This window comes from Lissotriton helveticus, chromosome 7 (assembly GCF_964261635.1).
Source record: "Lissotriton helveticus chromosome 7, aLisHel1.1, whole genome shotgun sequence".
In the NCBI taxonomy this organism is placed as follows: domain Eukaryota; kingdom Metazoa; phylum Chordata; class Amphibia; order Caudata; family Salamandridae; genus Lissotriton; species Lissotriton helveticus.
In genome coordinates this window covers 1,083,638,893-1,083,653,982 of record NC_136068.1, presented here as the reverse complement: position 1 = coordinate 1,083,653,982, position 15,090 = coordinate 1,083,638,893, and the positions used below count along the sequence as shown (strand labels likewise).

The 15,090-nt window shown below is 45.6% G+C and overlaps 1 protein-coding gene across 2 annotated transcripts in view; it reads right to left on the bottom strand.

Annotated features, from left to right (window-relative positions):
* The window catches only part of RPTOR (regulatory associated protein of MTOR complex 1), a 2,181,859-nt gene that overhangs the window by 510,093 nt on the left and 1,656,676 nt on the right, over positions 1 to 15,090 (bottom strand). For both annotated transcript variants that reach the window (XM_078654105.1, XM_078654106.1), the window contains exons 18-21: positions 13,446 to 13,563; positions 12,851 to 12,991; positions 11,713 to 11,868; positions 8,486 to 8,604 (exon numbers count right to left, since the gene is read on the bottom strand). In XM_078654105.1, coding sequence (XP_078510231.1) covers positions 8,486 to 8,604; positions 11,713 to 11,868; positions 12,851 to 12,991; positions 13,446 to 13,563 — 534 coding nt within the window. The remainder of the gene's footprint in view (positions 1 to 8,485; positions 8,605 to 11,712; positions 11,869 to 12,850; positions 12,992 to 13,445; positions 13,564 to 15,090) is intronic.

Sequence of the window (15,090 nt, the reverse complement as noted above, 5' to 3'; positions counted from 1 at the left end):
TTAGTAGAGTAAGTACCTTATCAAGTACAGAACACCACACTAAAAACTGCTCTGTTAACGTGCCAGAATTCCTAGATAAAGGCTACAAATTAAGATGGCTGCGGGGGGAAGCTGCCACCTCTGGGGAGGACCTGACTGCCAGACGATCCTGTGCCGTGAGGGGAACGGCTGCAAACTCATTTGGCCCAGCAACCCGACCGCCGCGAGGGCAAGGGACTACACCCCCCAGGTGCCCCGGCGGTCGGGTGACGTCAGCGGAGCGCCCGGAGGCTCGGGACAAAGGCGGGAGTGCCGAGCGCTGTTGGTGAGCGCTGCGGGGGGAAGCTGCCACCTCTGGGGAGGACCTGACTGCCAGACGATCCTGTGCCGTGAGGGGAACGGCTGCAAACTCATTTGTTCCAGCAACCCGACCGCCGCGAGGGCAAGGGACTACACCCCCCAGGTGCCCCGGCGGTCGGGTGACGTCAGCGGAGCGCCCGGAGGCGCGGGACAAAGGCGGGAGTGCCGAGCGCTGTTGGTGAGCGCTGCGGGGGGAAGCTGCCACCTCTGGGGAGGACCTGACTGCCAGACGATCCTGTGCCGTGAGGGGAACGGCTGCAAACTCATTTGGCCCAGCAACCCGACCGCCGCGAGGGCAAGGGACTACACCCCCCAGGTGTCCCGGCGGTCGGGTGGCGTCAGCGGAGCGCCCGGAGGCGCGGGACAAAGGCGGGAGTGCCGAGCGCTGTTGGTGAGCGCTGCGGGGGGAAGCTGCCACCTCTGGGGAGGACCTGACTGCCAGACGATCCTGTGCCGTGAGGGGAACGGCTGCAAACTCATTTGGCCCAGCAACCCGACCGCCGCGAGGGCAAGGGACTACACCCCCCAGGTGCCCCGGCGGTCGGGTGACGTCAGCGGAGCGCCCGGAGGCGCGGGACAAAGGCGGGAGTGCCGAGCGCTGTTGGTGAGCGCTGCGGGGGGAAGCTGCCACCTCTGGGGAGGACCTGACTGCCAGACGATCCTGTGCCGTGAGGGGAACGGCTGCAAACTCATTTGGCCCAGCAACCCGACCGCCGCGAGGGCAAGGGACTACACCCCCCAGGTGCCCCGGCGGTCGGGTGACGTCAGCGGAGCGCCCGGAGGCGCGGGACAAAGGCGGGAGTGCCGAGCGCTGTTGGTGAGCGCTGCGGGGGGAAGCTGCCACCTCTGGGGAGGACCTGACTGCCAGACGATCCTGTGCCGTGAGGGGAACGGCTGCAAACTCATTTGGCCCAGCAACCCGACCGCCGCGAGGGCAAGGGACTACACCCCCCAGGTGCCCCGGCGGTCGGGTGACGTCAGCGGAGCGCCCGGAGGCGCGGGACAAAGGCGGGAGTGCCGAGCGCTGTTGGTGAGCGCTGCGGGGGGAAGCTGCCACCTCTGGGGAGGACCTGACTGCCAGACGATCCTGTGCCGTGAGGGGAACGGCTGCAAACTCATTTGGCCCAGCAACCCAACCGCCGCGAGGGCAAGGGACTACACCCCCCAGGTGCCCCGGCGGTCGGGTGACGTCAGCGGAGCGCCCGGAGGCGCGGGACAAAGGCGGGAGAACCTCTCGCAACGCGAGTCGCGCGCGGGAGCGGCCGGGACAAGGCGGGACCATCTAAGGCCATCATAGGCCAGAGGAGGCCGGGACGGGCCACCTCCCCTGGCCGTGCATTCAAAATAGGTAAGACATCTTCTGCAAAGTCTTTCAAGTCCCTGCAGGTGCCTGCAGCTATTCACAACATGTCTTGTAAAGGGGCCCCGAAAATTCCTACTGGGTCTAGGGACCTGGCCAAGGGGACGATGGTTCAATACCTAATCAAGACTACACCGTCTACTGTCCAACAACCCGTAAGATTTGCACGAGATCGACTGTTCACCGATTGTTCCGATAGTGACATCATTCCCCCTCAGTGTGCCGTCTCATCACCAAACTTATCATTCCTGGAGGAACTTAATAGTCTATGCCAATCCAAATATGCGGCCGTTAAGTCGACATCAGAGCACACTAATGCCTCCTTTTGTCATACACTTATCACAAGCCCCCCTCCCAGTTCAGTATCCCCACCCTATGGAAACCGCTTGGGTACTTCTCTCTGCTCACCTAAAACAGGTAACACGAACCCTACAATGTTTTTCCAGGACCACTCTGGCGACAGAAAACGATTAGCGGACAAACTCACAGGCACCCATGCTAAGGAGAATAAATTGCCTGAACCCCCAATCACATCAACACTCTTGGCCCAGATACAAACTATGATTAGTGCCGCAATACACCCGCTAATAGAAAGTATGAACGTCCTTGGCGATAGGATCACGGCAATAGAGGAAAAGATCAGGATAAACTTGCTTCCCCTAAAAAACTTGGCTGACTCAAATCTATTACAGCCTTCACGTGATACTGTAAAGCCTTCAATAACTCCACAAAGTAGTGTCTTCCAACTCCAACGGGCAACCCCAGCTATGCCAACTCACCCCAGCGAGAAAGTTCCCATCAAAATAAAAACAATACCCAGCTGTTCTGTTAATACGGGGCTGAACAACGTAACATCACCACTCAAAGGGCCACTCACCAAGATAAGGAACATGCAAAAGAAATCAAATCACATCCATCTACCACCGGAGGCTGCCCCGTTCGTGGGTGTCCTGTCTGGGGTGCCGGAACTTTCAAAGGGAAAAACTGAAAGTGAACAGGAGCTGAGAAATAAGGCACTATTTTGGCTAACAAAGAATAGACCCCTACCCCCTTACATTGATGGTAGAATACAATGTGTTAGAAGGGTGGGATGGTTAGGGTCGCTTCGAAAAGAGCGACCCGGTGATCTGGTGCTGATAAAGTTCATTAATTGCGATGTTGTCCCTTACCTCCAATCTTGGAAACCACAAATAGGAGATGGACCAATACACACCTGGGGTCTATCTGATTTTTATCCTAGAGAATCACTACACCCCTATTCAAGATCATCGTTGAGACTAACTTTTGGTTGGGACAATACAGCTCCAGGGCGAGCGGCTTTTAACACACAGTCCGTGATATGATTTGAAATGATTTGAAATGTAATTGTGTTTATATTTTGCAAGGTGCTTTTATGATTTTATACTTAAATCGAATAAAGCTAAAGTTATTATTATTATTATTAAGATGGCAACCTTATCTTGATTCATAGGAGTCGTGCAGGAACAGCAAACAATCTAGTATGGACAACTGGTTCCCTTAATTGAAGCACTGGTATGCGCCAACAAAAAGAGCATGCATTAGGAGTAAAATAAGACACAGTGATATGCTAGCGTTTAGCAGATCAGTTTGTCTTTTACAAATACAATTACATTTCATAAAGAAAGCTCCAACCATTCTGTTAAGATTAAAATTTCGATTATTGCATATTTTTTGCTTGTGAATTTTAAAATGTTTAATAATTTGTTCATTTGTGTAGTGTTATGATATTTAAGTCATTGAAATAACTTAGATGGGATCCCAGCCTTCCAGTAGCAACTCAGTGGGGGTCAAGGGAAGCCAAAAGGTTAAGAACCACTTATCTACAGTAAGAATCCTAAGCCAAGACAACAGTAGTATAATATCCTCAAAAAGACCGCCAAAAAAGATGAGATCAGAATTAAAATACATTCAACAAGAAACTCAAACGGAAATATCAGAATTAAAGTATCTCCAAGAAGAAACATAAAATGGCAAAACCAAAGTAGGAACTTGTTTAGGAAGAAACTTGGAAGTGACAGAACAGACAATAATACTTTAATTAAGAAAATGAACCATATTAGCGGAAAAGACAGCATTTCAAGAGGAACCTCATAGAATTCATAATAAAGCACTACCACTGTGCCACAATTACCCACACTTTTGAAAAACACTTTAATCTGGGCTGAATATCCATTCAATAAGTTTACTCAAGGCATCAAAGTACATAGATAACCAGGACTGCCAATAACATATCAGTTACCGATTGCATTTTAGTGGTCAATGCCTTTTGTTATCCCTAGGCCCAAACTCCAGATTACTGTCTACTAAACCCCTTCCTAGATTGACTCTGTCATAATGAACTTCCTCAGTAAATGGAGAAAGTAGCCTGAACCCCAAACAACAATAAGAACCGACATCCTGAAGAGAAAACTGGTGAAAACTTCAAGCTGGCAATTTTACTCTGTGCTCTTCTGGTCAACGAATACCCACTGTTTTCCTTTTTTTCATATCCTTTGCAACTGAAATCATAGCCAACCTAAAAGGAAAGGTCATGAAAGCCCTACACCACCTTTCTCAACGTCTACCAACTGTTAAAGATTGCAACAATAAAGACAATGGCTGGTTAACAGTTGAACTTCATGAAGATGAAGATATTTAGGAAGTCCCTTGGCAAGTTCACAGTCTCTGACCAACTGCAATGCATGCCAGTGCCACATATTTACAGGACAAAAAGATCAATTTAAAATCCAAATAGTCAACTTCCACCATACATTTTTAATGCATTAAGAGACAATTGGTAGTGTATGTTCCTGCATAAAGAGCTCAGGCATACACAGACATTCTCTAAAACAACCATAGGACGTTATAATTAAACAAACAAATGTAATCAGGACAAACATATCATCTACAACCACACCATTCAAAGATACCCACATTATGTAGTGAGTGCACTATTCAGCACGCTTGATTTTATCCCTTTTCAAAATTGAGGTAATCTTCAAGAGTCTCTTCTCATTTAGACAATCATCACCATCCAATTACATCTGCAATGGGAAGCAGCTGCACCTCATTTTCTCTGGAACACCCAGTTACAATAGTTCCAATGTACTCAAAGTTTGGTGGACGGCCGCCACCTATTTTAACCCGTTAAGTGCTGCCGTCGGCTGTTGAACTTTCGGAGCACTACCTGGCTGGTGCTGCGCACGTTCAACGGCCGACGAAGCCCCGCCCGTTCTTTAAAACAGCTGCACTTCCGCGAAAAAACAGCTGCGGTTAATGGGTTAACAGCCAAACAAACGTTGCTTGTTTGTTTCTGAAAGAAAAAATAAAAGACCAACACACCATAGAAATTTTCCCCCAAAGTGTAGAGGGTGATTAGTTTTTGTTTGTTGACCTCCACGCAATTCTCTTAGCCAATGTGGACCATTATATTCACTTGTGGCCATCACTTGTTTTTATTATAAGAAAGTGATTCAGACATTAAATTTACTTTTGGATTGGCTTTAGCTAATTTGAAACTCACTTCACAGCAGCCTACACACATTAGCGAACTTACACTGCACCTCGCTCTTCAAATTAGCAACAGGAAAGAACTCCGGGAAAGACCCCCCCTGCGGGGCCCGTTGGGCACTGCAGCACCGGCCCAACGAGGAGCGGCCCAATGATGAAGCATGACACCCCTAAGGATGTGTGAGCGCTCTTACTCCTCATAGATCAGATCCCCTGATCTGACACCTCAGATGCTCTCGACCTTTTCCCCTTCTTCTCTTTCTTAGGTACCGCATACCTTTGACTGTACTTGTACAATTGGGGGCGTGTATGCGGGACCATCATTTGCCCCTTGTCCCTTTCTTCGTAGACTCTCCCCAATAAATTATTCCCTTGATCAATCCTTGGTAGCATTCAACAGGCAGACCGGCTTAACTTAGGAGACAGGTGTGTAAAATATTTAAAACACCAACACACTAAATAAGACTGTAGATATGAATTTTTAAAAAATAAACACTTTCTTGTGCTTAAAAAACAATAGTGCCAAATTGGGACGTCTGGTCACGCTTGACAAGTCAAAGTTTGAGGCTGATCGCGATGGAGTCCTGGTTGGATACACTAAGCAGGAGGGCTGGGTCAAAATGTTCATTTCGCACTTAGAAACGATTCTGGAGGATTTTCTCTCGATGTCGAGCGGGCCTCTTCAGCAAGCCAGATTCACAGCAGCTTTGTCGGCTTGGTTCAGCGGGAGCCCCCAGTCAACTCCTGGAAGTCATGAGCTCTGGAGCTTTCAGTGGGACGAACCTGAAATCCAGGCTGGGTCACAGTTCGATGTAGTCGGCTTGACTCCCGACGTCCGGTTGGTCATCTTATGGAGCTTTTCACAAAAGTTCTCCAAACTTCATGGGGTACATCCTTAAGTTCCTTTTGGGGGTTCAAAGAATCCACAAACAAATTCCAAGGTTCCAGAGTTTCTGAGTTGCTCCTCGTACATTGGAACTGAATGTGGTCAGCTGGGTTCTTCTTGCTGGAGATTATGCAGTTGGAACTCTTTTAACCTGTTGATTTCAGGAAGTCAACTTCTCTTTTTGAAGCAAGGCAAAATCTGAAGGGCTGTAGTTCCTTAGTGTGTAGAAGGTGCAGTCATTCAGAGTGCAGTACTCTTGGTGCAGGCCAGGGTACCAGCAAGACAATCCTTCTTCTCCTTGTAGGTTCAAGCAGTGGACCGGAGTGGTTTTGAGGCTCTCCCATATTTATCCAGTGCTCTCGGGTGACAACTGTGGGTTTGGAGGAGTTGGGGTGGTCACCATTGCTCAATTAGGACCCAGGTGGCACCCGAAAGTATGACAGCTTTGTCCAAAGTGTGGCATATCATTAATCCACAAAGCACTGTACTTTCAAATTAAAAATGGAGAAACTTTCTCCTTGGTGTTAGGATCTGGATAAGCCAACCTACTGGTGTGGCTCATTTCCCTTAACACTTCCCTGCTTGACCTCCTGTAAATTCAATTTCTGGGGCTCCAAATCAGGCTCGGGGTACAGGAAGAGGGGGTAGGCCTGGCTTGCAGCCTTACTTTCCTGCTCTCTTTGAAGATCAGTTTTTTACCCAGCCCCCTTCTGACCTTTTCTCTGTAGCTTCAGATCTCACCCACCAGATAACCTCCATCTCTATGCAGGCCACGTATCACTTCATCAAAACAGTTTGACTCAAAATTGGCCAATCAGGAGAGGCTGCTAGAAGTATGCATTTTTGCTCACAGAAAAGAAAGTTCCATGACTTCTTTTCTGTACTAGTTATGATAAAGTCAACAGTGGCAAGTTGTTGGATTTCCCATTACCAAACTTTTAAGTAGTTGAAACATTATTTAATCTCACTCCTGTCAATAGTTATACTTTATTAAAGTATTTCCATGTTAGCCTATGGAGCTAAAATGCTACAATGGGGAAAATGGCAGTTTTTCCCTTACCAGAGCATATAAAATATCTTTTAAAATGTCCCTGCTTATTTCTACATGGCACCATAACCTGGTGGCACTTAGGGTAGACCTTAGGGATGACATATGAAAAAAAGGTAGTTTAATACTTTGGAATGTCCTTCTAATACAAAGTGGAATTTGCATATAATTTCAAGTTAAAAGCGGCTTGCAAAGAAGAGCGTACTTTTAAAATGATAGCAGGCAATACAGCAGTGTACACTTAAGTGTGTTAAATCCGCTGGGCCTCTAAATCTACATGCCCTCCATATACTAGGGGCGTACATAAAGGTTATCAGTACCATTTGTAATTACACCTATTTACCATATACCTTTTATTCAGAGCATTGGCCCTCGTCAGCTGAGCCTATGGCACATTCAGTCAGTTACGAACAGTATTCGTAAAAAAAACGGGGGTGATCAGGGCAAAAAGGATGACTTTCCCACACTCACTGTATCATTCATATGACCGCGCATTATAACTACTGCTCACGAGTGGTGTTTTAGGACTACCAGTGGGCAGCAAGCTAGTACGGCTTTAACATCTCACTGGACAAAGGAGGTTGCAAGTGTACTGAAAATCATGATTTTATATGAATACTTTCATCCACAGCAAAAGAGTATACTCCCATAAAGTGCTTAGTGCAAGACTAACTGCAGCATGCAGTGTTTTATACAGATAAAAAAAAAAAACAAGTAGTAAATAAATATTTACACTCCAAAAACTCTATAGATATATGAGAGTCAGCAATACACTCTGGCATAGTGAGAAATTATATGTAGCAATGAAGACTATTCCTGACCTCCTATTGACCTGGCAGCGATGGGTGAAATTGTGCTAAGGAGAGGAGAGCAGAACAGTGCCTCATACAACCTTGAAATTATCACTCATCAGGATTTTCTTATCCTTCAGTGATGGTTGTCTGAGAAGCTGCTTCTAAAGCCACTAAAGAAACAGCAGCACATAAGGGACTAATAGTGGGAAAGTGGTTGGCCCCTTAGACATTGAATTTTCAAGGTCGGATTGGCATGTTAGTTTAGTGAAGTGAGGAGCAATTGAACAGTACATTCATATAAAGTAGAGGCCCACTACACAGTGCAAGCTATTTTCCATTCAAGAACACAGTGCTGCAAAAAGGATGAATAAACTACAACTAATGTTGGGTCTAATGCTAACATGAGAACTTTCATTGAGTTGTTACCCACAACGCCAAATATTTAGTATCAGAAGAGGTGGGCCGGTTGCTAAATTTGTTCCCTTAACCCGTGGATAAAAGTGTGTTTCCCATGAAAATTGTGTTTAATCGCTTTGATAACGACCTACCTTGTAGGCGATACTGTTGAGCACTCTCATTGCCAGGTCGGATGCATCTGGGAAGGGGTCTGCGGCCAAGTGAAGAAGTACCCTCCAGATCTGTGTGTAAACACTATTGAAGGAAACACCTAAAATGAAAAATGAGTTGTGCTCCATATTAGTTCCCACATCATTTAAGTGTACACATAGGGGCTAACCTGCATTTCAAGAGGGAACCTGGGTAAACTGTACTAAACGCATTTTTCGCTATAGATATATTTGTGATTGGTTTAAACACCTTTATAAGAGGCTAGGACAACTCAATTTTAATTAATATTTCGTAAAAAATAAGTCCAAGAAAAGGTCTGAGTTGTACAAATATGCAAATATTTAATCTGAATTTTTGTAAAGAAACGTAATAAGTTGTGGAAGAACAAAACAAGTACAACAAATGCAGTAGCACGATCTGAAAGTGGAAAAAAAGTGTTAAAAAAACACATTCATAGCAAAGTTGTCCTATGGTATAGAGAGGTTGACACTCTTATGAGGTATCTTTAAATATCTAGTACCAAAAGCAAGGCAGTGAAGACAAAAAAAGTGTGCACTATAGTCACTGTTCAGTACTTTCTTCAAAGTTTCCAAAGAAGACGCTCAACTCTCTGTAGTCCACCGCTCCTGGCCACAATCCTCAAAATGAAATAGCAAAAATGGAAAGGAACGTCTTATAGTAATGTCCAGATCAACAATTTATTATTGTATTTCTTCAGCAAACAGTCAGCAGGCCAAGTTCCAATAAAATATTCCAATTCTTATTCCAAAATTGTTGCAGATGAATCAATATGTCACAAAATTCATGCAACAATGTTTGTGATTTTATCTTTAAATATCAGTATCTGTGGCGGACTTGCTTCAATCCCTATGCATCAATAGCTTTGAAAGGCTAGAAATGAGCCAACAAATATTCAGATAATAAAAAGGAGATTCGGGTATTCATATCTGGAAGATATTTTACATTTGAATTATATGCACAAACTAACATGAAGCTATTGTCATTGAAATGTAGTAACGATCTGCTGTTTTCGAAGAAACTACAGAAGAAGCCTTTTGTTACTTTCCAAGGCTCTTCCTGCTAGTAAACTGTATTGCATTCATTCATTATTCTTTTCTATCGCTTATGTACCTAGTTTGTTTTGACACCTCTGCATGACAATATGTCAGAATGACTGAATCAATATTAACACGTTAACTGCTTCGAAAGATCCGCGCCAGTGCGGAACGTTCTATTAAGCGGGCGGAGCCGCGTCGGTCAACGTACGTGCGCAGCACTAAGGAGGTAGTGCTCGCGTCGGCCTTTGGCCGACACCTGCAGCGAACGGGTTAAAGCAGCGTGAGAGAATTAACATGATAGGTTTATATGACATTTTGAAACACTGAAACGGGATTTGTCAATGAATACATAGTTTTGCTTGCCTCATGCTGACAGTGAAGTTACCCTCTTTTTCTACGAATCTGGGATTGAGGCAGAGACTTTTGGGTTTCTACTGTGGATACTGTCCGATTCTCTGTTGATTTGCTGCACATTTGAAACATAACCTATTTTTCAGTTTTTGCTTCTTATTACATTATGGCTGTAACAAAGCCTCGATGGCGGCTGATGTTTATGTACTTTATCTGATTAAATAGACTTTAATATTTAATTAACTTTCATGTTTTTTTAACTTTTTGAACTCAATTTTTTAATCCGTCCTTTCTTATTGGCTGCATTTTGAAATGCTGTTTTGTATCTGGTCTCGAATGAAATATTACCTCACAGTTCGAGGTCAACACTGTATGTATGTATGTATTTATTTGTTAAGCGCGGCTGCCACCCAAAGGGTATCCTGGCGCTGAGACTGCATCTATACTACAGGCAAGACTACCATTACACTATTCTGGGAAACACTAACCCCGACACTGCATTTAGGTGGCACTGTCATACAAACAGATAGCAGGCACGCACATACGCTGTAGAAAAATACACAAGAACATCGTTGTACAATTAGACACACTGATATTAACTGAACAGACAGTCATGGACTGTAATGAATTATCTCTAAGCGCGGATGTGTACATTCACTGGAGTTAAGAAACGTTAACAGAACATTAGTCTTTGTTTACAAGTGCAACCCCACACTGTGAATAGGTGTTCTTACCCTTTCACAGTATATAATAACGGTTCTCACCTTCTGCGACTGAGTGGCTGCACTGCTTTCCTTATGACATATATATACACACACCCCCCAAAGGCCCTTTCTGACTTGGGGAACATTAATTGGATCTGAGTAATCCTAGCCTCTTTCAATAAATGATTAAAACATTCACAAATATATCCTGAGGGAACAGTGTTTTTGCCATAATAGTTCATAGTCACACATGGCTCAACTTCACATGCGCCCTAAAGGCCCTAAAGCTACACACTCTACTAGAGGGAGAAGCCTACCCTACTAATTTGAATAGTGGCCCAGCATGGGTCCCAACAGAATAGATAACCCACACATCTACAACCACTTGAAAAAATATACGAGGAAAAGATCAAGAAAAAATATGTATAAGAAGAGGAACTATGAGTGTGTTCAAAAATAAAATTTAGAGTATGCTCTCTCTGTAGTGTAAAAAAGCATAAACTGTGCAAAGATATATTGCTAGGTTGAGGTTCAGAGAGAGTAGTGAGTGTGAGTTCAGTGAGACCATAGTGTGCGCGCGCGCGCTTGAACCACTGCAGTAAGACAGCATGTAAGCAACATATCGACGAGCTCAAAGGTGAAGGAACACCCTCATTTCAATGAATGTGTTGGGGAAAGAATGAACTGGACACTTGTGTTCCAGGATTTAGGGACAGATTGGTGTACGTACTTGCGTGCTCTCATGACATTTCAGAGAGAATAGTTCTGATTGCTGACTTCAGAGACCTGATGAGTTTCACACATGTCTTGGAGTTCAAAGAGAACAGTGTGTTTGCGCATCCACAGTGTTCAGAGTGGATGTGTGTGCTTAGGCTCATACTAATAAGTTCATAGAGGTTTGCATTGCACTCATAGCAGTGAGTTTCGGGAGCAAATAGCATGCACATTCACATCGCGAGCTGGGAGATTACAGCCTGTGTGCTCATGAGTGAGTTCAGATGTAGCATGTGTGCATTGATGCTAGTGAGTTCACGAGAACAAGCTTGTGCGTGCATTGATCTAACTGAGTTCACTGAGGACAATGCGTGCTCTCACCTATCAGGGAGTTCAGCGAGGAGTAGGAGCTAACTCTTCGCATCTTGTCAATTGTCTCGAAGGACAGGATGTACTCGTCTGTGTCTGGGCTTCCAAGGGTACTGCTGGCACTGCTGCTGGTGCTCAGATTACCTGGGGAAAAGGCCAACGAGCATCCTGCGAGCAAAAAAGAGGAAACGAGTCAGCACCGCAAACCCAAGGCCTGAAACCGATAAAACAGTAAACAGGGATTACGAATCCATTATGACCACACCAGAGTACAGGCCCCCTCTGCTACTTCACATTGACTCCTTACAAGGGAAAAAAATAAAGAACAGGATAAAACATAGTACAAATAGAATCCTGGACTCCCTGCTGAATGAAGCAAAGGATTATCAGGAAATCTTAGAGGACTTGCCACCTACGCTAAAGGGCAAAGGGAGAAAAACATGATTAACCAACAGCAAGGATACCCGCCAGGATGCATCGTCCATCAGAGCACAGGAAAGTGAAGTAAACCCAGAAGAGATAGGCATGAATGCTACTCAAAACCCACTGACAGATAGATTTACTGCAGGAATGCTGCCCAACCCTCACTGGCTGATAGAGACAGTGCTGACATCATCCTAGGTGTACACTTCTGACACTAAATATTTGCCTGCATCCAAAGAAGCGCAGAAGCATCTTTCGTGTACAGATCAACAATGCTTGAAGCAGATTTCCCGCACTAGCCAGCGATAAGCACTTTCTGATCACTGATTGAGATGTAGACAATAACAAGTCCCTTTTAAATGAATCAGAGCCTAAACTTCTATCATTGTCAATATTTGGATGTACTAACTCATGACTTTCAGTAATGTGAATAATGTAGGCAATATCATGTCTGAAAGTATTACTGGTACAATTTTTACAATTAATATTGCATGTATTAGTTCTGAAACTTCATTTCATTTATCGCCAAACCTCAAAAACATAAGTATTTGAAAAAGATCTTCAGCCCCAGTTTATGATAGAGAACAAAAGGTACAGGCATGGCCTAGAGGTGGGTTGAAGAGATATTGATGGCCATGCTGAAGGCAAAATTAAAGACAAGGAGAGAGAAGAGACAACGCAGGTGATAGTTGAGGGGAGAGACAAAATCAAAGTAAGAGAGTCTTACCTTCTTCATTCAAGCTGAGGTTCTGGAGAGACTTGTTCAGGTTTCGGGGCATGGTGACTGCTCGAATGTTGCCATAGGAGCTTACAGAACGAAGGCGTGGGGTGGAAGGCCCATCCCGGACAGGAGTCAAACTCCCAGTCTCTGAACAAAATGAAGAGTCCATTATTTACTTAAAAACAGGTTCTACATTAGGTACCCATGCTTGCGCTGGGGTTTGAGGGAGAGACGTGATACGAGATCACAACAAAAATGACATTAGCCGAAAGACAATCTGAACTTATACTGCATGAGAAAGACGTGTGCACACATACTTGTGACTCATGGGCAGCTCAGGTGAACAGCAGATACAAGTAATTGCTGTAGAAAACTGGTTAGGGACAACAATTGAATGGGATTTAGATACAAGAGATGAACTCACTAACCTGTGGTTCCCGGACAAGACAAACAGGGAACACTCCTGGTGGGTGCAAAAGAGGGTAGGTGAAGACATCAAGCTGCTGATTATGGCGGGCAGGACTGCTGGGGATGATTATCAAGGGTTGCAGGAGAGAACACTTACTCACAGTTGCGGAGATAAACGGGTATGGACATTTACCTGTAGTTGCAGGAGAGGGCAGGGGGCAGCTCTTTTCCTCTTCCATGAACTGCAGTGCAACTGTGCAGAAATTGCTTTCGTACTGAACCACCAAGTGGCTGAGAGCCACAACTAGTTCCTGTGGAAGAAGCAAAGATAGAATAAGGATTCACCAGACCTAGTATAGTCAGAGCTTCATTGCCAATATTTGATTTATTAAACCTGGTTAGCTTTTTTAAACAGACATAGCACCGTACAAGAAAGCTCAAGGAAACATTCAAAGTGGTTCAATAACAGCTTTAAATTCCAGCTAGGGAAAGGTCGTTTTACCCAAGAAAGCTCAATGAAACATTAACAAGCATTTGCAATGCAATAGGTCTCGCAGTTGTTAGAGTTTGAGCCATTGGCATTATAATTGGCAATGCCTTTTATTTACGTTTTATAAACCAACACATAAATAAAAGGCATTGCCATTTACAATGGCAGTGGCTCAAACTCTAACAGCTGCGAAACCTATTACATTGCAAATGCTTGTTTTGAATTGTGCCATTGTGGGCACGGTGATACCAATAAACTTGTCGCCACACACCCAAGCCTCCACGAGTCTGTCAACCTTGAAATCTAGCTGCACAGCCAATCCTGGTAGCGACACAGAACCTGTCTGCTGGCTCCGGTCACTCTGGCTGCAGCATTCGTCCTCTCTGCCTTCTATTTTCCTTCCCTCCCACAGGCCGTGAAGCGGCAGCACGTGCTTCCTCCTCCTCTTAGTCACATGGCGCCTGTGTCTGTGGAGGTGGGTGCAGGGGGTGGCCGAGCACTGAGGTCCCCTCCCCCAGCTCCTCCTCTGCCTCTAGCTCCCTCCCCCCCTCCTCCCGTGTCAGCTGGAAGCTCCTGAGCAGGAAGTGTGCTCAATGCCCTTTGTCTGTCCTAGAAGCCGAGAGGAGGGTAGGGGGCCATGCCGGCACCCCAGCTCTGAGGATCCCCTACCGGGGAGAGTGCCCCCACATCAACCCACAGGGGATACTCGCCTGCTGGCCCCGTCCAGGTGAGCGCACCTACGCCACTGCCTGCTGCCCCATCCGCCACTTGCTCCTGTCTGTCGCCGGTACCACCGATCCCGCAGAGCCCCCCCCGTAATCACAGTGCCGCATCTACCTACCGATGCATCTCTGCTCCCCGTTGACGCCCCCGTACTCTCCCGCGACATGCCATATACATAGATTTTAAATAAGTTTACCTCCGCACGGTTTGTTAGTACACATAACACAAGGTTTGTTTTTTAGGGTGTTTGGATGGATACAAACTTTATGATGCCACAGTAGGGGCGCGTTGACGGGCACGTATCCTCTGGCCGGGTGGGCGGGCGGGTGGGATGGGGGCTTGGTCGTGGTCGTGCCAGGGAGCCAGTTTTAGGAGGCGCGTAAACGAAACTGAAAGCTACAAAGCTAACGGCAACAGTTCAGTCGGAGCATGTGTTCAAGCGCGCGACCTGATCCGATTACGGCATGCTGCACGTGCCCATCTCTTGTCTCCTTGAAAGCATAGCCGGTAACTATAGGTCTCGCAGGCGAGACAGCGCTTCGCGCTGTAATCGCCAGGTGCGAGACCTAAAAATGGTTCACTTTAGAGTTTCAGTGCCCTAATTTAGAGCTGGAAAATAATCTAT